Source organism: Poecilia reticulata, chromosome 18 (genome assembly GCF_904066995.2).
Source record: "Poecilia reticulata chromosome 18, P_reticulata-male-v2, whole genome shotgun sequence".
Classification (NCBI taxonomy): Eukaryota; Metazoa; Chordata; class Actinopteri; order Cyprinodontiformes; family Poeciliidae; genus Poecilia; species Poecilia reticulata.
Window position 1 is genome coordinate 7053275 of NC_088847.1, and position 27037 is coordinate 7080311.

Sequence of the window (27037 nt, forward strand, 5' to 3'; positions counted from 1 at the left end):
CTTTGTGAGAGTCCAGATGGACATTTTGCTTCCTTCTCTCTTCTCAGAGATCAGAGACTGTTTTTTGTTAGCTGTAGCATTTGAATAGTTAAATCCTGACATCATATAATCCTTAATGGAAAGTTTTCAGATGTTTATGTCACGAACCTCTTTGTTCTGACTCAAGATGCAGTGTTATGTTTTGGGAAATTAATCTTGATTAATAACAAAAGTGCATTTTAAAGAAGGTTGAAGACGACAGAAATTATGCAGCCAATGAGTTTTAATATCTTGTTAAATTGACACTTTTTAATTGAATTTCTTTGTTAATTTGTATCTTTAATGGGGTAAATATATGAGCAGTACAGAGTAATGTGCAAAATGTGTAGAACACCGTATAGAGCAGAATGTTTTACTGAATATTGACTGTTTACATTGCTCAATGGAAACATTCTTCAAGACACCATAATAATCTTTATCGCTACTGGAAAATTTTATATCAACATACCCAAACTCTCCATAGTTTGTTCCACTGTTTAAAATGTTTTTATCATTCTTAGCCCTCTAGCTTTGTTAAGCGACAAGGTCTGGCTGGTTCACACGGACCCTGCGTGCTCTCTTATGAGACTTTTGTGTGCGTCTGGTTTCGGGAACTAACGGTCTGACAGGACAGCCCCATCGCCTCCCTGTTGTCTGACCGTGACATCTGCTGCGCTCCTCCTGAGCATTAGGACTCTGGGAGGTTTGAAGAATATTTGTAAATATTATATCAATGCTTCACAACTTGGAGTATCTTAATATAAGCAGCAATAATAACATGGTTGCCATGTAAAAAATGAAATTTATATTGTGGTCAAAATTTTTCCTCTTCCCAATTTCAACTCAAAAAGATCATCTCTCATTTTGTCATCATCTGCTGTGCTACATTTATTAACAAGTTCAAATTTATGTAACTAATTTGTAATCAAATATGTCAAGAACTTAGATAAAAAATACATAGTAAAAACTTAATAAATAAATAAACCAGTAAATTTTGAGGTAAGTATTTATTGTCTTTTTTCCTTTCAAGTATACTTAACAAAATATTTTATGATAGTGACCATTAAAAGAAGAGTGCAGTCTAGATAGCCTGAGAAAAATACAAACAGTAGAAATCAAAACATCAGATCTTTTTCAAACCTAATCCTAATGAAACTTTCAATAGGATTAGGTTTCATTAGTAAAGGATAGACTTTACCATTTTGCTTGGGTAAAAATTATTTACATATGAGATATGTAAAATAAAACATCAATCATTTCATTATGATACTGACACTTGTCAGCATTCACACTTATTCTCCTGGCGTATTCTTAGAACAGATGAAGTTAAACTTCTCAGTATCATTTTTTTTAAACCATAGGTGCTTTCCTCCTTTCTCCATGGCTCCAGACATGTCACAGTCGTCCATCGGTTCATTTTGGGCCGAGTTGTTGTAACGGACCACCTCATCACTGACCCAGAACCACAAATCCAGAGTGCAGGCATAGCTCAGTCCAATCCAGACATAATCAGTCGATGCCTCCTTGACTTTCTCCTGGATCCATCTCTGATCATCCATGTTGGTGATGGTGACCAGGTCATGGTGGTGATCTCTGCAGTAGGTCAAGGCGTCCTCCCAGGTTTTACTTTCTTTGATCAGGATCACGTTATCTGTTGAAATAGGAAAAAAAAAACAATCTGTAGCTTTATTCAAGTCTTAATTGTGGACTCATTCATCAATCCAGCAGATTAAGAAAGTCTATGTAATATCTGTTTATCACAAAACAATAAAATACCATTAAGTACAAAGCAAAAAGTAAGAGAAACAATCAAGTTTGTCTTTCATGGAAAAATCATAGTATAAGCTCTTTAGCATATGGCGTGTGATCAGACTTTAGTTTTATTTTTAAATTCATATTTAAGTATATGTAGATGTTGCCAGACTATTTCTGGAAAATTGTCAATAGCAAAGAAGAGCTTAGATTTAGGATTCACAAGATCTTTGGGGTGTGCTGTGGTATCACAGGGGTTAAGCACAACCCATGTTTGGAGGCCTTAGTCCTCATTGTGGCTGTCGCAGGTTCGATTCCTGGCCTGCCAACTTTTGCTGCTTGTCTTTCCCCATCTCTCATTACCAACTTTCCTGTCAATTAACTATCAAATAAAGGCCACTAGAGGCAATAAAACTTAAAAAAAAAAAAGGATTCACAAGATTTTGAAGAATCACAATTTTAATGCAAAGAAAAATAAAAACAAAGTCAAATCCTTCATTCTGTATGTAGGCTATAAAAATCAGAGAGGGTTACGTTAGAGAAGTATAAACATGATAAGTGACTCCTTTTAAACATTCCTGTTGTTTTTGTTTTGCATTGTTTTATATTGTTTTATGTTTTAGAGAAAAACAATCAAACTGTGTTACTTTTTTGGACGAATGAGATCTTACTTACAAATCTTTACGCAGTAGTATAAATTGCAAAGTGAAATCTTTGTTGATCCTAAATTGAGTTTCAAATATTTTTTTTTTCTTTTAGGCATTTTTATTCAATGTTTTATTTTTAGAGTTTTGTAAGAGCAACTCACCATCATAACAGATGAAGGGTTTTCTTTCAGCACAGTTCTTATTCTTCCATCTGCCTCCATCATCAAACACAGTCACGGCACATTGACCACTGTTGATTATCTGATTGTCAAACTTCAGATTCCAGTGTCTGAAGGAGGAACTGTTTCCATCTGACCACCTCCAGGTGTCACTGAACAGACCGATAAATATGTACCTTGAATTTGCAGTCATTAAATTTAACCCATTGTTCACTTCTCCATCCTGTAGCTGCTTCTTTCCACTGATCAGGTCTGTGTGTTTCTCTCTGCAGTAGCTCTGAGCTTCTGTCCAGGTCTTTGAGTCATAAATCAAGTGGTATTTCTGTGATGAATCATTTTCTGTGAAATTAACATGTCAGAGCTCAAAACACTTTCATATGTGTGTTTTAATACAGACATGAATGAGAGGATTTAGAAAAACAGAGGACTGTTGTCTCACCATTATAGCAGAGAAAATTATGCTTTTCATTACAGGATAAATCTCCCCACTTGAGTAAAGAAGGGACTTCTTTCCAAATAATCCCACAGTTTTGGCCTCCAGTTCCCTTATTATTTGGTTCATCTTTTTCCCAGTTTGTCTCTCTTTCATTGAACTCCGCTCCAGGCAGAGACCAGTGCCATGATCTCTGTGCATTTGTTTGATCACGGAGACCAATCCAAGCTTCATTTATGCCTCTTAATGAGATACTGATGAGTCTCTCCATGTCCTTCATGTTATTCACTGTGGCCAGGTCAGTGTGTTTCTCTCTGCAGCACTGCTGAGCTTCTTTCCAAGTTTTTTCCTCACTAAAATAGTGATACTGATAGAGCTGACAAACCATCAGATGATTCTGAGCTAAAGACAGAACCAAATCAAACTTGTTTAGAGTTATTCAGTCACATCATCAGCTTTATGTTAACCAGAATGAGACTTTTCTTGTGTCCCCATCCAGTTATTTTATGAGAGCACATTAAATTACAATGATTTTAGATAAAATCTCAAAAATAATATTAATGCATGAGCTCACCCATCACAGTAAGAAGAAACAGATTCCACAGCATATTTACTTTGTCTGTTTTGTTTAGCAATGAACACTAAAGAAAAACAGAAAAAACAAAATTAAATCATAAATGCGATTTCCAGAAATCCCTTCCTAATATCATATCTACATACAATGTTATAAAAGACAAACTTACATCTGGTTATGTCCGTTCACATGGATTCAAGATGATTGATGTTTGGTTGTAGACCGTCCTCAGTGAAATGCTCAGTGCCTGACACAGATCTCTTGTTTTAGCACATAGACTCTATTTGAATATTCAAACCATAACCTCACCTGATATGCTGATGTTTACATCTTGTGATCCAATACTACTGTCACGCCATATGTAGATCACATTCAGCTTAGATTCCATTAATAACTTTCCAAAATATTGATTTTGTTCTTAAAAGTATTGTTTTCATAATTTTATGATTTCACATCAGAAACATAAGGCCTAATTGGCCACTGCAACTTTTTAATCGAAATTATATTGTATTTAAATTTAACTTGACTTGTGCAAAATAGGTTGCTTGAAAATGGCACACATAAAGTTTATTTTAATATATCTAAAATATACTCAGGATACTGAATTTTTGTATTTTTCACCTGGGAATTAATGGCTCTGACAGCAAATCAGATCATTTTTGACATAAACAGAAGAAAAGTAGACATGCTAATGTTTTTTATTCAGAATTTCATATTTATAAAGTATATCAACAGTTGATGTTCTGGTTGAAAAGTTGTTTTACAACGATAAACACGTGTTATTAGTAAGGTCAACACTGACTTTTTTATTCCTAAATAAAATAATAACCATTCACTATAGGAGCTGAAACTTTTTTTTTATTATGGAAAAAAACACACATCATTCAGGACAGGCTGTCTGAATCATGGAAGAACCCTGAAGCCATGGTAACTGAGCTGTAACCATGACGATCAGTCTGCAGGTTGGAGGTTCTTCTGGTGTTCTTCCTGATCAGTCTAACAATGGCTGATCAGGAGCTGCTGCCTGATGGCATCAATGGGCCGTCAACATTCATGTACAGAAACACACAGCAGAAAACGCATGCAAAGCTGAAAGAGGAAACCCAGAGAACTTCAGTGTTTACAGCGAACCAAAGTTTCAGTTCTTTTCATTCCTAATTTTACTACCCTGATAGTTCCTAACTGGGGTTTAAAAAGCTACAAGGATCAAATGTACAACTGTTTAATTTAGCTTATGCTGGTTTAAAAGAATGAGAAAGTTTATGAAGCACCAAAAACCTAAAGGAAAGTTGGTTCATCAAACGATGCTGTTAAACAATATTTAAAAATGGATTCATCAAAACAAAACAAAAATGTCCTCTCTGAATGTTTCATCTCATTCCATATTTGATGTTGTTTCTTCACCTCTGGTGAGTCTGGATCAGGAGAGTCCAGTAACACAGTCAACATCACCTTACACAGCACGTTGTCATCCTATGTGTTTTTCTATTCCATTTTTTAATGGGCATCTCTGACATGAGCCTTACCAAGATATTTTTGAAGTAAAAATATTTGGTCAGTGAAAACAAGAGAGTTGTCACCATAAACAAGGTTGTTTCCTCTAACTCTAAACATTTTTGTCCTAATTCAAGAACTGGAAAAACTAGTGTACTGCCTCCCTGTCCTTCATTTTTATTTAAATGTGATATAATATGTATAATTGTAGTGTAAGCAAATAGTTATTAGGTTTGCCAAGTAAAAGGCGTGTAAAACACAAAAGCATTTAGATAAAACGTGCATGTATGTTCAGTCACATGCTGCAATATATTGTCATAACTATTCCAGGATACAGTAGCTGGTATGCTAAAGGTAATGTGACATGTTACACACGACCCTGTTAGCGAAGCTCTAATGTTTAGAAAAAAGTCAATTTATCGTTGACAATTAGCATTGGAGCCATGACAATAGACGACAATAGACTTTCATATGAACATATGCAATTATGACATACAGTAAGTGGCTGTATCTAACTGACTTCATGTGTTTTAGAATAATCCAGTCAGTGATCACTGATCAGGGGCTCGTCTATAAATAAACCAGACTGTAAACAATGACTGTCCCCAGTCATTTTTTTAATCTTCAAAAGATTTAGCAATATAAATTAAACAAAAAATGTTAATCATAGTCACACAGTTTGGATAGCAGTTAAATTGCAGTAAGAGTTTTAATTCAGCAGACTGATTCCAGATACGAAACGGTTTCATGTTCCAGATGAAGATGAAGCCGATGACGTCACTTACACTCACAAAAACACCAAACAGAAAACCAGGTCCTCCAAAACATTGTGCTGCCTTTGATTTTGGCTTAGTACATTTGAATTCATTTTTTAATTTTACTACTCCAGCAGGGAGGCATGATGACCCACAAGAGGGCGCTGTTTACTGTGAGGACAGCTGGCTGCAGGTCCAGTAAGCAGCAATAAAATATAACTTATCAATGGATAATTTACATTAATAGATATGTTGTCATTTAATGGTGTAGTGTGGCCTTTACTAAAGGAATAGTGATTTTCTTGCCTCTTTGCTTTGGCATTAATTTTTGTTACATGGATTCTCTTTCTCTCCATTTACATGAGTTTTGAGTCCTGCAGCAGCTGATGCTAAAATATGAAATCATCTATATAAATGGAAAAAAAAATACATATAAGACCACTTTACAGATCCTATTATTTCACTAGTCAGTGAGTTGTTTATATAAACCAAAACAAACCATTTTATTAAAACATCTTTTTGTTTTCTACCTAAACACAAGACTTCTTGTCTTATTTATCGAACATGTTGAGTTGACTCAGTACTGTTTGTTTTTTTTAGGAATAATATATTCTGATAAGAAAAATACAAAAACATTTATGAATGCTAATTTGTGTTTCTCCTAAAATTCATTCCTAAAATGCTGCACTGAAGAGTTAATTTAGTGTTATGTTATTAACATAAGTTATGTTAATAACAATACGACAAAACTGCTCTGCAACAAGTTCTATTGTTAAACATCTCAAAATACTTGATATATTTGATATTTAGATAGATGTTTTCAGATTCATATCACTATTTTGTTCACACTTTAAAATAACAGACACTGGAAAACTTTGTTTTTTACCAGTTAATTAGACTTATTCTTTAATTCTCAGGAGATTGTCAAGAATGCATCCATATTTTACAGAAGAATGATCTCCATAATGTTGAAGAGAGTATTGCATCAAATTATGCATGGCTATATATATACATGTATCATATATGGCAGTTTAGACAGAAGAAAACATACACGAGACCTACAAGAGTTAATCCTGTATAAATGTGTATTTTGCTTATCTGCACTGGAAAACAAAATTTACAGGACTGTAAAAAATAAACTAAATGTTACATAATTTTGCTCTACATAAAAAAAACACAGGTAAAAAGTTAATCATTGATTTTTTATCCTTTTCTTTGTACTGAAAGAAAAACCAGAGATGTGGAATTACAGCTCATAAGCTTTAAGTCTTAAGTCATGCTCACACTGACTGCCGTAGTTTAGAAGAATTAGAGTATTACGTTGATTTACAATCCAAAATGATCAATTTAATGATAAAGAAGCTAAGAGAACTCTCTTTACCAAAGAGAGTTTAAAAGTTGACACAGATGAAATTAAACTCTTCTCTGCCACTCTTTTGGAACCACCGATATTCCCCTCCTGTCTCCATGGCTCCAGACATGTCGCAGACATCAACCTGTCCATCAGAGGCCTGAAACACATAACTGACCACATCAGGACAGACAAAGAACCAGAAAGACTGAATGCAGTTGTAGCGCAGTCCTGTCCAGACAAAAGGAGTCGAGGCAAACTGGACTTTCTCCTGGATCCATCTCTGATCATCCTGGTTGGTGATGGTGACCAGGTCATGGTGGTGAGTTCTGCAGTAGGATAAAGCGTCCAGCCAGGTTTTATTTTCTTTGATCAGGGTCAGTCTATTTGCTGGAATACAAAAACAAAGGAAGCATCACAGCAGCCACTTTCATTAGTTTTCCGTCACCATGGAGTTTGTAATAAAAGATTAGCCTTAAAATGTGTTTAATTAATTTTAAGATCCGTTTAAATGACAACTCACCATCATAACAGATGAAGGGTTTTCTTTCATCACAGTTCTTATTCTTCCATCTGCCTCCATCATCAAACACAGTCACGGCACATTGACCACTGTTGATTCTCTGATTGTCAAACTGTAGATTCCAGTGTCTGAAGGAGGAACTGTTTCCATCTGACCACCTCCAGGTGTCACTGAACAGACCGATAAATATGTACTTTGAATTTGCAGTCATTAAATTTAACCCATTGTTCACTTCTCCATCCTGTAGCTGCTTCTTTCCACTGATCAGGTCTGTGTGTTTCTCTCTGCAGTAACTCTGAGCTTCTGTCCAGTTCTTTGAGTCATAAATCAGGTGGTATTTCTGTGATGAATTATTTTCTGTGAAATAAAAATGTCAGAGCACAAAACACTTTCATGTGAAAGTCTTGAAATAAACATTAATGTGATGATCTATATTAAAACAAATTAGTATTTTCTCACCACTATAGCAGAGAAAATTCTGCTTTTCATTACAGGATAAATCTCCCCACTCGAGAAAATTAGAGCCATCTTTCCATATAATCACACAGTTTTGGCCTCCAGGTTGGAGATTATTTGGTTCTCCTGCTGCCCAGTTTGTCTCACTTTCATTAAACTCCACTTCAGGCAGAGACCAGTGCCATGATCTCTCTGCATTTGTTTGATCACGGAGACCAATCCAAGCTTCATTTATGCCTCTTAGTGAGATACTGATGAGTCTCTTCATGTCCTTCATGTTAGTCACTGTGGCCAGGTCAGTGTGTTTCTCTCTGCAGTACTGCTGAGCTTCAGTCCAGTTCTTATTCTCTTTAATGTAGTGAAACTGATAGAGCTGACAGTCCATCAGATAATTCTGAGCTAAAAACAAAACAGAAAGAAAACAGTTTTAAGTCACATTACACCAGAATAAAACTTTTCCTGTGTTCTCATCCAATGATTTTATGAGGACATTGACAAAATCTCCATATTTATTCAGAGCAACTTACCCATCACAGTAAGAAAGAACAAGTACCACTGCATGTTTACTGTAGTTTGTGTTGAGATCAACACTAGAGGAAAAGTTAATATAAAACAATGAATATAATTTCTAGAAATCCCATCCCAATAATAATAATCTATATTTATATACACTGTCATGAAAGACAAACTTACATTTGATTACGTCCGTTCACAGGGATTGAAAATGATCCAACAGCTCGATGTTTGGTTGTAGACCGTCCTCAGGGAAATGCTCAGTGCCTGACACTGATCTCTTGTTTTAGGGCCTAAACTCTATTTTAAAAAAAAGAATAAACACCTCTGCTGATTATTTGGTTCATGGAATTCAAAACAACTGTAATGTCCAAGGTCAAGTTAGGCATCTTTCCATATAATCCCCCAATTTTGGCCCTGATAAGTATTTGGTTCTTCTGTGTCCCTATTTGTCTCACTTTCATCAAACTCCACTTCACACAGAGACCAGAACCATGTTGTGGTACCATGTGTTTGAACATATAGACCAAACCAAGCTTCACTTTTATTTCTAGCTGATGAGTCTCTTCATGTCCTTCCTGTTGGTCACTGTGACCAGGTCAGTGTGTTTCTCTCTGCAGTACTGCTGAGCTTCAGTCCAGTTCTTATTCTCATTAATGTAGTGAAATCATCATATTGACCTAAACACATTCAAAAACTTGAAATGACAAAAAGACACAGTAAGATACCAACTTAACAATAATTATATTATAGGTATTCAAAACTTAGTTTGTACGTTTAAATTACTTTTGCTAAATATTTTAACCCTATTGTTTATGCTAATGAACCACTTACCTGAAAAGACAAACAACATATACTCTGTCAGATGGACGAGTTTTGCACCGTTGGAAATAAAAATCTAAAGTTAACAAGAGAATGGACATAGTTTTTTAAAAACTAATTGAAGATAAAAAAATAAACTCTCCAAATAGGTAAGTTGTGCCCTTCAAGGACCTTTTCTTGAACATTCTGCTACATTTTGATTTAAATTGTGATTTTTTTTTTTAATTCAGAGCTGTAGTTTACTTAATAAATTAACTGTCCTGTCTTCAAGAACTATATATTTTTGTCTAAAACTGTTCCTTACAGGCAGTGGCTCAAAAAGTGTGTATGCAGGGTATGCAACGCATAGGGGCGCAGCACCAGAGGGGGCGCCAAAACCCCGTCACAAATTTTCAGTCTGGAAGCAGGAATTCATGTCTTTTGTTCTCAAAACGTTTAATAATGTTTCAACCTGCGCCACCCTTTGATGAAGGAAGAAATAATGGCCACAGCTTTCTGCTTCATGTTACACTAAACATCCTCCAGCAGTGCTACTGGTCACTAACAGCCTTCTGATGTTAGGCAGGAATTTGTTCACCCAATCAACTCCCTACATCCAGTGGGTGGTGCAGTTTGCTACAATCGATAGTAGCCACACAGGCAACCTGCTAGAAGGAACCAAATTCATCCAGTACAACACTTTCATTCTACTGGTTGAGAGGTTGCCAGGCGACTGTGCCAAAAGGTGTTTCCAAAAGTGAGCAGAGAGTCCAAGCAGATAGCAAATGTGAGCGCGAGGAGAAATCTGGAGTACAAGTGTTATAAGTTTTGAGAAGAAAGACATGAAGTCCTGCTTTCAAAATGAAAATGTGTGCTCTTGGATTATGGAAGAAAGATTCCTCCATATGAGATCCACCCCTATTTTGTTTTGACCAATACGTTTGTGACATGACTTTGACATGCATATTGTACACCAGTTATTTGATTTTTGGGAATTTAAATGTTCCATAAAGTTACAGGTTGTCTGTAACTAAGTCCCTGTTACTGTGTTCACATCTAATTCTAACAAAAACACAGATGGTGTTGAAATGTTACCCTCTAGGAAGTTTATATATTAAAGATAAACATGGTCATTCAGTTCCATCCCTTTCTGCTTTTACAAATCTGATGTCTTTCAGTGCAGCCATCCCTGATTCAGCTGGTTGAAGATGCATACAGTGAACTAAGTTCATTAATAATTCAGACTTTAATCTGCCATTAGTATTAATACTATGAGGATTTCCTAGGATTAAAACCTATAAAAATACAGAGTTGTGGTTTCCAGGAAGGTTTAATACTTGTCTCATTTTCAAAAATTGTCATTTTTTGTTAAAAACACATAAAACTGTATTTAAATCCATTGCTACACAATTATAGAAACAAGCTTCTACAATTGTAAACGAATAAGAGGCATTATACAGGCATATAATTATCAATACAAATATTAATAATTATTTAAGAAAGTAATAAACCCATGGAAGCATAACAATCAATAATAAGTTTAGTGAGAAACCTATTGGAGTTTAGCAAAACATATAATACACACAGTTAGCTATCAACTGTCTGAAATTTACATAGATATTATAAAGTCACTATATATTCATTTTTGAGAGGAAATTAAATTGGATTTACTTTTAATTAAGTTTTTAACCAGATAATTTATGCAGATCCACTTACCTTAAAAAAATAATCAACAGATGATCCACTGATTTCCTGTTAATTTCCTTTATATGTTTGTGCTGATAAGGTTTTTTTCTCTCTCCTAAATGCTCCTATGGTAACTGCTTGACATATGTTTTTATTTTTTTCAGTATGTGAAAGTTATTGTGAGTGTGAAGTAAAGAACATGAGTAAGGTCCACCCATAATTTGCTTTGACCAATAAGAGTTTAACAGCTTTTATTTGTTTTCTATGATTATTGGACACCATTTCCTTGAGCTGCTTCTGTTTTTTGTTTTTTTTCTCCTTTTTTTATTTCCCCATACATTTCAAGGTTGTCTGTTATTACATGTCATGTTGCTATGTTCACTTATGACCCTGAAAAAAAACGTAGATATGATACATTAATCTCCATGAGGTTTGTACAATGAAGATGAAAACTCCTGCTTTTAAAAGTTTGAATTCTTGGAACATGAGAACATGTCAGCTAATAAAACAGTGAAAAAAGTACATCTGGTTACATCCTCTTCCTGGGATTATGTAAAAAAAATTTCCCCAAAAGTTTCCCACTTCTACATCCTGGATAAACGATGACCTATGTGAGCTCAGGAACAACATTTGAATATTCAAACCTCGTGAGAACATGTCACTCTACGTCTAAAATTATTTTCACTTCAGTGAAAATGTTGTTTAAATGCATATTTATTTATTTAGCAAAGACGTTGTTGTCAAAGTTAAGTTCCAGGTGGAAGAGCCACTCCGCCTCATCACCGGCTTACAAAACTTTTGATATCCTGTTAATATCAAAAACCCAGAATCATGTCTGGGTTTCCCTCCTGGATCTGATTCTCACTCAGCTTGATCTCAGATAACCAGAAGAATTGAATTCACACATTCACTCCACCTGCTTAAATTATTATCTGTAATTTCACAATTTAAGATTACAAGACTGTTAAATAACTTCATTGATTACCATTTTCCATTAAGTGTTATTTCCTGTTTTGAAGCATTTCTTGCTCAGTCGCTGTTTTTCATACTTCCTTGACTGCTCTGCTCTGCTTTTCATAGAGTTTCCTTGTTTGTTCATAAATAGAACTCATTACATTATCTAATTAGGTTTTACTTCCTGGTGAAAGTTTCTAACATTGGACTTACAGAGAGTCCAGATGTACAAACTGTTTCCTTCTCTCATCAGAGTTCCTATTTTTAGCTGCAGCATTTGAATATTGAAATTCTGAGATCAAATTCCCAGATGGAAAACTTTCAGATCTGGATGTCAAAAACTCTTTATTCTTGAAAAGACTCATAATATAACTGTACATTTTTTTCGTTGATAAAATGAAAAGTCTATTTCAATGATGCTTGAAGAAGACAGAAATGATTTACCTGACAAACAGATTATCAGTTTTATGAGTTTTAATATTGTCTTGTTAAATTATCAAAAGTCTTTGTTTTACTTTCGAGATGAGTTTTAACATTTGTAACCTCAGTGGCTTCATTTCATGAGCTTTGGAATAATTTTACTGGATATTTACTGAAACTTTTAGCAATTTCATCCACAATAATATCCTCCACAAAAGTGATAAATATTGGTGTGCTGTGGTGGTGCAGGGGAAAAGCACAACCCATGTATTGAGGCCTTAGTCCTCATGCTGGTGGTCGCAGGTTTGATTCCCGGCCTGGTGACATTTGCCGCATGTCTTCCCTCTCTCTCATTGCCCTTTTTCCAAATAAAGGCCACTAGAGCCAACAAAGCCTTTTTAAAAAGTGATGAACATTGTTTATGTTTTATTATTTAATTAAACCACCATCACTAGCTCTATCACTACTGAGATTAGATAATACGTCAAATATTCTAACCTTCAAATGTCTCTCCCCTGTGTTGAAAATGTGCTTTATTATTTCTAAAAAGCAACTGGAGAGAGGCACCAGGAACCCTCCCGACCCCACTAGGGAGAAGGGTGTACAGAAAATGGGCGGATGGAACTATTAATATATTATATTATTGCTTCAAGACTTCATTTCTGCAGCAACAATAACTTATGATCACATGAACCAGCTGAAATCCAAATTGTGAGCAGGAGTGAAAAGAAAAATATATCTTAAATCTAGTGAATAAATAAATCAGCGGATATTTTGATGATACTTTATTGTCTTTTTTGCTTCAATATAGTGAACAGTTAAATATGTGAGTGATCTGGGTAGCTTGAGGATATAAACATGGATATTATTACATCAAATTTAAAACAAGTTATGTGTGTTTTGAAAAATAACATAATTACATGATGTAAAACACAACATAAATCCACACAATATAAACAACTATGTGGAATCATTTCTTTTTCTACATATATTAACAATTGAGTAGAAGAATAGGAGAATACGTGCTGTATAATACATCACTTATTCTCCTGAAGGATGTTTAGAACAGAGAAAGTCAAACTTCTCTGTATCATTTTTTTTAAACCACAGATATTCTCCTCCTTTCTCCATGGCTCCAGACATGTCACAGTCGTCCATCGGTTCATTTTGGGCCGAGTTGTTGTATCTGACCACCTCGTCACTGACCCAGAACCACAAATCCAGAGTGCAGGCGTAGCTCAGTCCAATCCAGACAAAATCAGTTGAAGCAAACTGAGCTTTTTGCTGGACTAATCTCTGATCATCCATGTTGGTGATGGTGACCAGGTCATGGTGGTTCTCTCTGCAGTAGGTCAAGGCGTCCTCCCAGTTCATCTTTTGGTTGATCAGTATCACTGTACTGTCTGTGGAAATAAAAAGAAAAACAAACATCTCATCTGTAGCTTCGTTAAAGTTGTTATTGTGGACCATCCATCCATCCATCCATCCATCCATCCATCCATCCATCCATCCATCCATCCATCCATCCATCCATCCATCCATCCATCCATCCATCCATCCATCCATCCATCCATCCATCCATCCATCCATCCATCCATCCATCCATCCATCCATCTATTGATCCATCCATACATCCCTCTGTCTCTCCCTCCCTCAGCAGAGCATATGCAAAAACAAAATGACATCTCACCATCATAACAGATGAAGGGTTTTCTTTCATCACAGTTCTTATTCTTCCATCTGCCTCCATCATCAAACACAGTCACGGCACATTGACCACTGTTGATTCTCTGATTGTCAAACTTCAGATTCCAGTGTCTGAAGGAGAAACTGTTTCCATCTGACCACCTCCAGGTGTCACTGAACAGACCAATAAATATGTACCTTGATTTTGCAGTCTCTATATGTAACCCCTTGTTCACTTCTCCATCCTGTAGCTGCTTCAATCCACTGATCAGGTCTGTGTGTTTCTCCCTGCAGTAACTCTGAGCTTCCAGCCAGGACTTTGAATCATAAATCAAGTGGTATTTCTGTGATGAATCATTTTCTGTGAAATAAAGAAATCAGAGCTCCAAACACCTTTACATGTAAGTCTTAAAATAAGCATTAATGAGAGGATCTAGACAAAAACAAATAACTATTTTCTCACCACTATAACAGATAAATGGATGATCTTCATTACAGGATAAATCTCCCCACTTGAAAGAAAAAGGCGCATCTCTCCATATAATCACACAGTTTTGGCCTCCAGTTCCCTTATTATTTGGTTCATCTTTTTCCCAGTTTGTTTCACCTTCATTGAACTCCACTCCAGGCAGAGACCAGTGCCATGCTCTCTTTGCATTTGTTTGATCACGGAGACCAATCCAAGCTTCATTTATATCTCCTAGTGAGATACTGATGAGTCTCTTCATGTCCTTCATGTTAGTCACTGTGACCAGGTCAATGTGTTTCTCTCTGCAGTACTGCTGAGCTTCAGTCCAGGTCTTTTCCTCTTTAATGTAGTGAAACTCATAGAGCTGACAGTCCATCAGATAATTCTGAGCTAAAAACAAACTTGTTTTAAGTCACATCACATCATCAGCTTCATGTTAACCAGACGAAAACTTTTCTTATGTTATCATTCAATGATTTAATGATGGCAAATTAGATTACATTGACTTTAGATAAAATCTCAATAATAATATTTATGTATAAGATCTTACCCATCACAGTAAGAAGAAACAGATTCCACTGCATATTTATTCTCAGTCTTGCATAGAGATGAACACTAAAGAAAGAAAAAAAAATCAAATAATGAATGTATTTTCCAGAAATCCTTCCAGAAATGATATCACATCTACATACAATATTATTAAAGATAAACTTACATCTGGTTTTCTCCTTTTATATGGATTCAAAATGATCCAACAGCTTGATGTTTGGTTGCAGACCGTCCTCAGTGAAATGCTCAGTGCCTGATGTTGATTCTTGTTTTAGCACCGAGACTCTATTTGAATATTCAAACTTTAAAAGAATCTGATATGCTGATGTTTACATCCTGGAATCCAAAACAGATGTAACGCCATAGGTAGATATACGTCAGGTTATTTCCTAATTCAAGTTTTACAAAAGTTTATTTATGTTTTCATACTTTTACCCTTTAGATCAGAAAGACAGATCCTGATGAGCTTCAGCAAGATCTGAATATTTTGTCTTGTCATTTATTTATAGCTCAGTATAAAAAAGTCTTCTTTTTTTTCATCATCACTTGGTCCAACTCAGCCTTTCTCAGTTCATCACATGTTATTTGGTTTATCTCTGTAACACAGATATTCACAAATATGATAAATTCTGGTTGTTTCATCATTGGTCGTTTTCAGATTTCAGTGTTTTCATTTTGTTTAAGCTATATAAATATAATAAGGACATAAAAATAACGTTAAGCATTCTGCTGCCCTGCCACACCCTAATGTTTCATCTTCCATCATGGCCATTAAATCATTTTTCTTCTCCATCATTATTTTCAACCACATTAACCGATGCTGCTGCATCTTCTTCACCTTCCTCCTCCCATCTGTCCATCTTCACATATTGTGTGCAGAGTCAGTTTTAGACGTTGACCTGGATCAAAACTGCAACTCGATAAAACTGAGCCTGTTCTCCTGACATTTCACACCTGTTTGCTCATAAAACAGAACTCATAACATAAGCCCACTGTGTTTTACTTCCTGTTGAAAACTCCTCATGTGAGGTTGTTGTTTAAATAAAATTCAAATCAGACTTTACAGGAAGTCCTGATGTACAAACCGTTTCCTTCTCTCATCAGACATCTTGTTTTTACCTGCAGCATTTGAATATTGGAACACTGAGATCAAATATATTCCCAAATGGAAAACTTTAAGAAAAACTCACAAGATAATCATATATTTTGAAAAGTCAATTTTCGTGGATTTAAAAACATCCATTTTAATATCCTCGAGAAAACAGCAAACAATTGACATTGAATGCTGCAGAAGACACATTGCATCATGGAAAAATTCTTCCAGCCATTATTATTATCTTTATCTTTACCGGGAATAAGTATATTGATATATCAAACACTGTAAACTTCTGATGTCTCCCCCCTTTGATTGTTTAAAATTTGTTGTTTTGTTGCTCAGTAACCTAATTTATGCAACAATAATAACTTATGTTCAATCTAAATTGTGGGCAAAATGTTTACTCTTCCTGATTTCAGCTTGGCATCAGCAGTCAGGAGAACTTTACAGAAACATGTGAACAAGAAACCAAAATGAAAAGTCATTTTATCAATTATGACTCTCTGCTGGTCTACATTTACTAACATTTTGCTTTCATTGTGGCAGTAATTCACAAAAACACATCTTAAACCTTATGAATAAATAACTCAATATATTTGTAGTGATTATTTATTGTGGTTTTGCTTCGATACATACAGCATTTAACATGATAGTTTAATATATTGATCAATAACAAGTGAGCATTCTGGATAGCTAGAGATTATATACATGTATATTATTAGATCACATTTAAAACAAGTACCGTATTATGATTCTATCGTTCTTTTTTAAAGTTAGGGTTATGATGGACATATTGCTTTGAGTAAACATAATGTACATGACACACATGGCATATGATGTAAAACAGAACAAAATCCAAACAATATGACTTACAATATTCAATCTTTTCCTTTTCTACATATATCAGCATTCATATACAGCCTGTTTGAGAATAAGTGTTATATGACACACCACTTATTCTTCTGGTGGATGTAGAGAACAGATGAAGTTAAACTTCTCTGTATCATTCTTTTTAAACCACTTGTGATTTCCTCCCATCTCCATGGCTCCAGACATGTCACAGTCGTCCATCGGTCCATCTTGGTTCCAGTTCTCATAGCTGACCGCCTCGTCACTGACCCAGAACCAGACATCCAGAGTGCAGGCGTAGTGCAGACCCATCCAGACAAAAGGAGTTGAAGCAAACTGGGCTTTTTTCTGGACTAGTCTCTGCTCATCAGAGTCGGTGATGGTGACCAGGCCATGGTGGTTCGTTCTGCAGTAGGTCAAGGCGTCCTCCCAGGTTTTATTTTCTTTGATCAGGATCAATTCATCTGTTGAAATAAGGAAGACAAATATGTTATCTGTAGCTTTACTCAGGCCAGTGTTGTGGATTAATGGTTTATGCCACAGTCTGTCCGTCTATCGATCTTAGAGGGTTAGCAATATGTGTTTTCCAGGTACACAGTGTCATTAGCATAATCAAGAACCTAGGTTAACTAGAGTTGTGATAAAAATGTTGTATGTAATAGATAACAAGAAATTGAATGTAGTAATAATGCCTTAAAATTGGGTCTCCATTTTTTTTTTACTCCTGCTCTTTCTGAAACTCCGCCTTCAGGAAGTCAACACAAAATGGCTCCTCTATTAACCCTTTAGCATTTCTCATCCACTTTTCATTGAGAAATAGCTTGAATGATGAACTCAGCAGATGTGCAATTCCACCAGGTGTTTGCTAATTGCTATTGGCTAGTCTGAAGGAGATGAGTAGAGGAGTTATGGGGTAGCACCAAACAGTTGCTACGGGAGATTAAGGAATTTCTAAAACATGCATGGAGAATCAAGACAACACTTCAAGTATGTTGTTGATGAGTGAATAACATTATAAAGTGGTGTAAAGTAGATTTTACATAACACTATCCCTTTAAGAAAGTCTCTGAAATATGGGCTTATCACAGAAACATTTGAATACCAACAATGGATCAGACTTTAATTTCACTAATATGCACCATAATGTTAAATTTACCTTTTAGATATAAATGGAACCAAACCTTTGCAGGAAAAAAATTAACAATAAGAAAGAAGGATTTGGTTTAGAATAGAACAATTTTAAGAGTCACAATTTTGATGCAAAAAAGCTAAATCAAATTCAGTACTTGTATGCATGGTGCTTATAAACCCAGAGGGGGCTACAGCAAAAAAAAGAAAAGTGATCTTGATACCAATTGTTTGACCAGTAAAGTACAAGCAAATAGAAAACAACATCTTACCAACATAACAGATGAAGGGTTTTCTTTCATCACAGTTCTTATTCTTCCATCTGCCTCCATCATCAAACACAGTCACGGCACATTGATCACTGATGATTCTCTGATTGTCAAACTGTAGATTCCAGTTTCTGAAGGAGGAACTGTTTCCATCTGACCACCTCCAGGAGTCTCTGAACAGACCAATAAAGATGTACTGTGATTTTGCAGTCATTAAATTTAACCCATTGTTCACTTCTCCATCCTGTAGCTGCTTCTTTCCACTGATCAGGTCTGTGTGTTTCTCTCTACAGTAACTCTGAGCTTCTGTCCAGGTCTTTGAGTCATAAATCAGGTGGTATTTCTGTGATGAATTATTTTCTGTGAAATAGAAAAGTCAGAGCTCAAAACACTTTCATGATAAAGTCTTGAAATAAACATTAATGTGATAATCTAGATTAAAAGAAATGAGTTTTTTCTCACCACTATAGCAGAGAAAATTTTGCTGTTCATTACAGGATAAATCTCCCCACTTGAGAAAATTAGAGCCATCTTTCCATATAACCACACAACTGTAGCCTCCATTTGGTTCAGTTGGTGCCCAGTTTGTCTCACTTTCATTGAACTCCACTGCAGGCAGAGACCAGAACCACTTTCTGTTACCATATGGTTGATCATACAGACCAATCCAAGCTTCATTTATATCTCCAGATGACATGTTGATGAGTCTCTTCATGTCCTTCATGTTAGTCACTGTGACCAGGTCAGTGTGATTCTCTCTGCAGTACTGCTGAGCTTCAGTCCAGTTCTTATTCTCTTTAACGTAGTGAAACTCATAGAGCTGACAGTCCATCAGATAATTCTGAGCTAAAAACAAAACAGAAAGAAAACAGTTTTAAGTCACGTTACACCAGAATAAAACTTTTCTTGTGTTCTCATCCAATGATTTTATGAGGACATTGACAAAATCTCCATATTTATTCAGAGCAACTTACCCATCACAGTAAGAAAGAACAAGTACCACTGCATGTTTACTGTAGTTTGTGTTGAGATCAACACTAGAGGAAAAGTTAATATAAAACAATGAATATAATTTCTAGAATCCCATCCCAATAATATCAATATATATTTATATACACTGTCATGAAAGACAAACTTACATTTGATTACGTCCGTTCACAGGGATTGAAAATGATCCAACAGCTCGATGTTTGGTTGTAGACAGTCCTCAGGGAAATGCTCAGTGCCTGACACTGATCTCTTGTTTTAGCACATAGACTCTATTTGAATATTCAAACTTTAAAAAAAAAAAAAAAAAAACCTATGCTGATTATTTGCGTCATGGAATCCAAAAGTGCTGTAATGTCAGGTTAGGTTTCATTACAAATTTTTGAAGTGCGTTTTTGTTTTCTTTCATTTCCAGTTTAGATCAGAAACATATGGCCAGCTGGGTTTTGCAAGATCTGAATATTTGTCATTTCAGGTTTTTTTGTTTTTAATTGTTTTATCATCATTTGACCAAACTTAGTTTATCTTGATTTAACGCTGTAAAACATTTTTGGAGGAACCATTGTGCTGATTCTTTTAGGTTTCGCCACACCAAGAAGAAGGAAAAGTTGTGACAGATAAAAATGTTGCACATTAATTTTTTTCTCTGCTTCGTTGACATGAATGCTATTAAACAAGAGCAACTTTGCTTCAATAAAATTAGCACAAAAAGACACAAAACATAGCTGCAGATTGAAGGGCCATTGAAAACTTAAACATAGCAAGTTTGAACCTCTTTCTGAGAATATTTCCTTCAGTAACATAAAGCAGAACATTTCATTTATGTTAATATCACACAATATGTCTCACCACTGAAGACATCTTGACATCACTCTGCAGTTCTGTTGTTTTTTATCGTCAGATTCCTGTTTTATGTCTCGTCCAGTTCGTCTATAACACAAACTCATCTAAACACAAAAGTGTCACAAAGTAACACACATCCTGTTTGCTTACATTGTGGAATTACATCTGGTTAAAAAGTTTTGGTAGCATTTGAATAAATAGTGTCCAAACGCAATATACCTCATAATTTTATTATGAGTTTTATCATAGTTTTATTAGAACACAGCAAAATAAAACAAAACCCAAACACCCAACAATCCTGAAACAAGCATGGTACTACTACTAGATGTCTTACAATACTAAATAAATAAAATAATTAGTAGTATTAGTTTTAAAAGTTAAATGACTTAAAAAAAAAAACTTGGATATTATAAAGACACAGAAAAGCCACACATGATATGTGCAATAAATGTGAAGGAGAAGTGCACATTTCTATCAATTGTGTCTGGCAACGGATTGAAAATATGACAAGTGGTAAAACAATATTTAAAGAATTTACAGATTAACGAACACTTTGCTCCACAGTTACTATGTTTTTATCCTACAATAAACTGAAGATTAAAAAGGACCAACAAACACTTATAGATTTAAATGCATTATTGCCAAAAAGGAGTAATGGCCAATTTGTGAAAAAAAAAAAAAAAAATATATATATATATATATATATATATATATATATATATATATATATTAGAAAACCAAAAATAAGCTGCTGGTTTTCTAAATTCTCTACAATCTTTATAGCAGAGAGAATTGATTATACAAAAAAAAGCACAAACAACAATTTCATCAGTAAAACTGCTGAGCTTGTTAAAAGAGCTGGTTGCACAGAACCAAGGTCCCATGTTCTGAATAAGATTGTTTTAAAGTTAAAAAAGCACATTAACTGTATTAGTGTTGTTCATGTTACATCATTGTCATATTTTACTTCTGATTCCACATGTAGAGGAAAACATGCAGCAGATGTTGCTTTCATGAAACACATCAAATGACTTACTAACCTCTCTGGAGAAGCACAGTTTGCAGAATCAGGACCTTAAAAATGCATTGTGTACAAAGGACTCAAAATTCATGAATCAAGTGAGACAACATAATGTATTGGAACCTGAAAGAACCCATCTTTAATTATGCAATTCAGTTTCTCACAGAAAAGCAACATTAGTATTAGTTTGAGATCTTCATGCTGAAAAAGATATATTTTTAATTGGAAATATACCCTAAAGAACTCAACCATACTTTCTTTAATTTGGAAGTGTGTGTGCTTCTCTTCATCTGAGAGCATTTCCCCATTGAGCGAAGCTTATATTTATGTTTAGCAAAGAAGCCCAGAGTTTTTTTAGCTTTACAAAGCTGCTAAGTGCAAATTACTTTTGATATGAGTGTACTATGCATAACAGGAAATAACAGAATACACACCATGAATGAGTAAAAACAGGAACTGGGTTGTGGCAAATCTGTATCAATAGTTTACATGTGGTTAACATAGAGCAAGATAATAAAAATAATTAAACACATAACAGACAAAATTAAACTGCATGTGATGTATAACACATCACTTATTCTTCTGGAGGATATGTAGAACAGAGGAAGTTAAACATGTCTGCATCATTTCTTTTAAACCACTTGTATTTTCCTCCCGTCTCCATGGCTCCAGACATGTCACAGTCATCCATCGGTTCATCTTTGGCCCAGTTCTTATAGCTGACCACCTCATCACTGACCCAGAACCACAAATCCAGAGTGCAGGTGTAACGCAGACCCATCCAGACTAGAGGACTTGTGGCCTTCTTGGTTTTCTCCTGGACCCATATTTGGTCATCCATGTTGGTGATGGTGACCAGGTCATGGTGATTCTCTCTGCAGTAGTACAAGGCGTCCTCCCAGGTTTTATTTTTGTTGATCAGAATCAGTTTATCTGGGAGAGAAACAAATAATACATCAAACCTGAATCTCTGATCCAGCTGTTGTGACAATAGGTTATTCAAAGCCTGTAAATGCGAATTTGGTCTGTGCTTTGAAAAACAGCAACGTCCAGAACTTATGCATTTATGCTACTGCAAAGTGAACATTAGCATGTCAATGAATGCCAAGTTAAGTCTTTCATTGACTGAATTGTTTACAACATAATGTGTAATATTCCAGTTTGTATTTCAAGCAAGTAGATTTTGTTGTTTTATAGTCAAAAATGTTGAAGAAAAACTCACCATCATAACAGATGAAGGGTTTTCTTTCAGCACAGTTCTCATTCTTCCATCTGCCTCCATCACTAAACACAGTCATGGCACATTGACCACTGTTGTATTTCTCATCATCAAACTGTAGATTCCAGTGTCTGAAAGAGAAACTGCTTCCATCTGACCACCTCCAGGAGTCTCTGATCAGACCCATAAACACATATTTTAGTCCGTCTTGCAAACTGTTTGTCGATTTCAGTACATTCTTCAGCTGTTCATCAGTCACCTGGTCCAGTCCACTGACCAGGTCTGTGTGCTCCTTTCTGCAGTAACTCTGAGCCTCCAGCCAGGTCTTATTTTGTTTTATCAGATAGAATTTATCTGAAGTTTTTCTTTCTGTGGAGAGACAGTCAATGAGAGCAGGATGTGTTAAAAGTCAGGGACAGTTTCAGAACCCCAAGAAAAAACTCTTAAACTCTAAGTTTTATAAAAGTGGCCAGTTTGTCCTTCATCAGCCTTAAACTGTATAACAGCATTACTAAATGATAGCTCAGGATAACTTAAGCTTTGTCAAGCCGAGTTTTAAAAGTTGACAGGGTGTCTTCTTCACAGACTAAAACTGGGAGCTGTTTCCACAGGAGAGGAGCCTGAGAACTAAAGGATCTGCCTCCCATTCTACTTTTAGAAATGATAGGAACCAGCAGTAAACCTGCAGTCTGAGCTTTAAGGTTTGAACTAGGAGCATACTGCATTTAACAATCAGAACTCTGAGGAATTATGGAGCTTGGCTATTAAGGGCTACATAGATTTTATTCTGTATTTAACAGGGAGTCAATGAGGATGGCTAAAATTAGAGACATAAACCTTTTTGATATTTATCAGAAATCTTGCTCCACCTGCAACTCTGCCTCTGATCCCTCAGATCTCAGGATTTTGGAGAACTGATAAATTCAGCTAAATAAATAAATGAATAAATTATGAATAATAATAATAATAATAATAATAATAATAATAATAATAATAATAATAATAATAATAATAATAAACTAGAGCAGCTGTTCTGTACAAAGTGGGATGAATGACGTTTCTCAGGATCAGATTAGGTTTCCTACAAAATGTTCAACAAAGTAGCTCAGTTTGTTTTCTGGACACCACCTACACAACCAGTGGTGGAATGACCGCATGATGCCTAACTGATCTGAGCTGTGGCGTCATGAACAAATGACAGAATCTGGTGCTGTTTTAATAAACTTACACACTGAAGTAGCATTAATTGTAGTTACTGTTGGCTACCGTAAGCGAGGTGTCGTTACCATCAGCACCAATAAGAGTTTTACTGGTGTCCTTAGCTACCAGTTTTAAAAAAGATTTGATGTTGCCTCCTCTGGCTCTAGGCAAACATTTCATTACGGTCCCTGGTTTCTACCCAGTGGGCTTAAAAGTGGGAACATTTTCATCATTGTATTTTTTTTCATATTTATTTTAAAAAGGCAAAAAAAAAGGACCAATTAATGACACAAAACAATCTTACCATTATAGCAGATAAAGTACTTCTGTCTGTTACAAGAGAGGTCGCCCCACTTTAGACTTTCTACAATAAACCCACAGTTTTCAATATCGTTATCATTTGGCTCATTATCGTTCCATTTTGTCTCATTTTCATTAAACTCCACTCCAGGCAGAGACCAGCGCCATGTTCTGGTACCATGTGTTTGATCGTACAGACCAATCCAAGCTTCTGTCATTGATCCTGGTGATTTGCTGAGGAGTCTGTTCAGGCCCTCCATGTTAGTCACTGTGACCAGGTCAGTGTGTTTCTCTCTGCAGTACTGCTGAGCTTCAGTCCAGTTCTTATTCTCATTGATGTAGTGAAACTCATAGAGCTGACAGTCCATGAAGCAACAATAGCCTGTTAATAACAGAAAATAAATTAAGTAAATGATTTGTATTTATTTATTTATTTATTATTTTTTGAATTAGCTGTAAGAATTCGATCAAAATTGTAAACTATATCTATAATCACTTACCCAACAGAATGAGAAGAAAAAAATTCAGCTTCATATCTGCTTGGTCAAGAGTCAACAGTTTGTGTTTTAATTTTGGTTTCAAAGAGCCATGTCTGTTGGGAAAAAAGTAAATTTTTTAGACACATTCTGTCTGCAATAGTAAAAACAATTATAAGTACGTCTACCACTAATTCAGATTATATTCTAGACAATTAAATGTTTTCTGGCCAGGTTTTGTAAAAGTTGTTGTTTTTGTGTATTCATCCATTCAACTATTTTATCTTGAGCCTTAACCCTTTTAAAAGTTCACAGGAAAATCCATCCATCCATCCATCCATCCATCCATCCATCCATCCATCCATCCATCCATCCATCCATCCATCCATCCATCCATCCATCCATCCATCCATCCATCCATCCTCTCACTCAGCAATTAATTAAACTTGTCAATATAAATAGATTTCTGAATAGGGGAAAAACATGAAAAATACAGGAACATATGAAGTACATATGCTTCTGAATGAAGTGCATACATGCAGTGGATACAGAAATTCATACTGTTCAGTTAAGAATAAGATACATCCAGTCGCCTCCTTTTGGCAAGATGTATTAATCAGTTCATTGTTTTTGCATCTGTGAAAACAATGTGTCAGTGTAAAATATGTGGTCGTATCCGACGCAAATTACTTTTGCTCTGGAACTTATTTGAATATTCAGGCATGAAAATAGCTTTTTATTTTACATTAGCGTCGTATCCTCTTACAGGATCCGAAGTGGTGATGCAGGATCAGCAAACGGGCGTAGATGTTTTAGCTCTTTTCTGGCGTCTTACACTGGAGCTACACGGAGCTACAACCTGCCTAAGTCCATACGCAGATCAGTAGACAAGTTGGAGTGAAGTTTTTTGGCTTCACTCAGGAATCCACAAGTTTCTAAATGTAACTAATGACCCAGAGCTGCTCCTCAAACACACGTCCAAGAATCATTTCAAGAGGTGAAAGCTCAATAGCAGCAGAAAAGGGGGACTTGTGAGACACTATCCAGGACAGATGGGGAACTCCAGCTTATCTGGATGAGATCATTAGTATAAAATGTTGGTTTGTGGGTGGAAATGAAGAGTGAGATCCCCAAAGGTGAATAGATGTCTTCCAAAAATAATAATCTCAGACCATTGTTTGGCATTTATATCTCACGTTTATGAATGTCAAACAATGGTCTGAGATTATTACTTTGGAACTCATTTGAATTTTCAAAGGCAGGGAACAACTTGTTTTAGGGGAACCTGATAGCAAGTTATGGAGACTCAGTGAGTCACAATAAGCAGTGCCAATGCTTGAGATCAGACGCTGAAAGTCTGGGGACAAAAGCAACATCCACTGGATGAAGCAAGCAGAGACATAGCTACTGTTTACATATGTCTTACATTTTTACTCAAAAGTGGGCCTCATCAACCAGCAGAGTAACTTGCAACTGGTACCAAGGTAAAAATAAGATCTATAACTGAGGGAGCCGCACAAAGAACAAAAGTGGGATTCAGAGGATAAAAACCATGATCTAGTTAATAAGAGATCCTGTAAATGATAATAATAAAATCGTTGTGAAGGAACCCAAAAGTATTGCTTGGCACTACGCAAGATAGTGCAAAAGAAAATCATTTTTCCATCTCTCAAAGGGAGCTGCGTACATGACAGTCGGTTTCTTTTCTTTCTTACTTTCTTCAAGAAACTTTACACAAATCAAGGTAAATGACCAACATGTGAGCCTGTTAGTTTCAGAGAAGACTTTCTATTTATTATTTTGTTACAGCATAGAGATAACATGCAAAAAAAAATTATAATAATTGAAATGGTTATAAAAAGAGATTCAACTGCAAATTAAAAAAAATCAATACATTTAACAATAGAACAGGAATACGATCAAATGATGAGCAGAGAAGAGACTTACATCTGGTTACATCTGTTTAGATGAATGGTTCGGTTGAAGACGGGTCAGAGAGAAATATTGACGGCTGCTCAGAACAGACGGCTTTTGTTGGCAGAGACAATTTGAATAAATGCGTCACTCAAGCCTGTCGCTTGGTTACACAAATAATACAACTCTGGGACAGATGGCCATCTACTACAGGAAGTAGCTTCAGTCAGGGGTGTTTAGATTATGTTGTGTTATAGTTAGCAATGCCAATAATTTAGTAAAAAAAAAAGTTGAATATTTGCACAAACATGACAGATAATCCAGAAAGACTAATAACAAGCTCTGTCTGGATTCACTCCCAGAGTGAAAAATGTGGAAAATGTTGTCATTTTCCACAGATGTACTCATTTGCCTTTTGCAGCACAAAATTCAATAAAATATTTTTCCTGTAAAACTTCCATTTAACTCCCTTCTT

General features: G+C 35.5%; 3 protein-coding genes and 1 long non-coding RNA gene across 8 annotated transcripts; all 4 read right to left on the bottom strand.

Annotated features, from left to right (window-relative positions):
- Positions 1-1022: 1022 nt before the first annotated feature.
- LOC103480324 (C-type mannose receptor 2-like) lies at positions 1023-11615 on the bottom strand. Of its 3 annotated transcripts, none has more exons than XM_081599873.1 (6): positions 11213-11610; positions 8876-8995; positions 8710-8772; positions 8186-8581; positions 2579-2935; positions 1023-1669 (listed from the first exon to the last, which is right to left on the bottom strand). In XM_081599873.1, the coding sequence occupies exons 3-6, from the start codon at positions 8741-8743 to the stop codon at positions 1311-1313; spliced, it is 1146 nt and encodes a 381-aa protein (XP_081455999.1). In that variant the 5' UTR covers positions 8744-8772; positions 8876-8995; positions 11213-11610; the 3' UTR covers positions 1023-1310. The 3 variants fall into 3 exon arrangements, with proteins under 3 accessions (XP_081455999.1, XP_081455998.1, XP_081456000.1); XM_081599872.1 differs by lacking the exon at positions 2579-2935 and adding an exon at positions 7727-8083 and having other exon boundaries at positions 11213-11609; XM_081599874.1 differs by lacking the exons at positions 1023-1669; positions 2579-2935 and adding exons at positions 6784-7593; positions 7727-8083 and having other exon boundaries at positions 11213-11615.
- On the bottom strand, positions 2947-3922 carry LOC108167216 (uncharacterized). The gene is made up of 3 exons (XR_001777582.2): positions 3773-3922; positions 3604-3670; positions 2947-3431 (listed from the first exon to the last, which is right to left on the bottom strand). It is a non-coding gene; the product is annotated as an uncharacterized LOC108167216 (long non-coding RNA).
- A 1031-nt stretch (positions 11616-12646) lies between the features above and the next one.
- LOC103480321 (C-type mannose receptor 2-like) lies at positions 12647-19818 on the bottom strand. 3 transcript variants are annotated; one of them, XM_081599870.1, is made up of 5 exons: positions 19742-19818; positions 19577-19639; positions 19065-19448; positions 14247-14603; positions 12647-13959 (listed from the first exon to the last, which is right to left on the bottom strand). In XM_081599870.1, the coding sequence occupies exons 2-5, from the start codon at positions 19608-19610 to the stop codon at positions 13598-13600; spliced, it is 1137 nt and encodes a 378-aa protein (XP_081455996.1). In that variant the 5' UTR covers positions 19611-19639; positions 19742-19818; the 3' UTR covers positions 12647-13597. The 3 variants fall into 3 exon arrangements, with proteins under 3 accessions (XP_081455996.1, XP_081455994.1, XP_081455997.1); XM_081599868.1 differs by lacking the exons at positions 19065-19448; positions 19577-19639; positions 19742-19818 and adding exons at positions 14706-15101; positions 15262-15326; positions 15427-15498; XM_081599871.1 differs by lacking the exons at positions 12647-13959; positions 14247-14603 and adding exons at positions 16950-17669; positions 18606-18962.
- Positions 19819-21569: 1751 nt separating this feature from the next.
- Positions 21570-26677, bottom strand: LOC103480320 (C-type mannose receptor 2-like). Its single transcript, XM_008435209.3, has 5 exons — positions 26596-26677; positions 24673-24764; positions 24177-24554; positions 22676-23041; positions 21570-22386 (listed from the first exon to the last, which is right to left on the bottom strand). Exons 2-5 carry the CDS (start codon positions 24704-24706, stop codon positions 22028-22030), a joined length of 1137 nt encoding a protein of 378 aa, XP_008433431.2. The 5' UTR covers positions 24707-24764; positions 26596-26677; the 3' UTR covers positions 21570-22027.
- Positions 26678-27037: the final 360 nt, after the last annotated feature.

Coding starts and splice junctions, on each gene's coding strand:
- LOC103480321 (XM_081599868.1), bottom strand. CDS start 15,295: ATGCAGTGGAATCTGTTTCTTCTTACTGTGATGG. Junction 14,604..14,705: donor TCCATTTATCTGTTATAGTG/GTGAGAAAATAG, acceptor TTTATTTCACAG/AAAATGATTCATCACAGAAA. Junction 13,960..14,246: donor ACCCTTCATCTGTTATGATG/GTGAGATGTCAT, acceptor TTATTTCCACAG/ACAGTACAGTGATACTGATC.
- LOC103480324 (XM_081599873.1), bottom strand. CDS start 8,743: ATGCAGTGGTACTTGTTCTTTCTTACTGTGATGG. Junction 8,582..8,709: donor GTTCTTTCTTACTGTGATGG/GTAAGTTGCTCT, acceptor TTTTGTTTTTAG/CTCAGAATTATCTGATGGAC. Junction 2,936..8,185: donor GAATTTTCTCTGCTATAGTG/GTGAGAAAATAC, acceptor TTAATTTCACAG/AAAATGATTCATCACAGAAA.
- LOC103480320 (XM_008435209.3), bottom strand. CDS start 24,706: ATGAAGCTGAATTTTTTTCTTCTCATTCTGTTGG. Junction 23,042..24,176: donor GTACTTTATCTGCTATAATG/GTAAGATTGTTT, acceptor GTCTCTCCACAG/AAAGAAAAACTTCAGATAAA. Junction 22,387..22,675: donor ACCCTTCATCTGTTATGATG/GTGAGTTTTTCT, acceptor TTTCTCTCCCAG/ATAAACTGATTCTGATCAAC.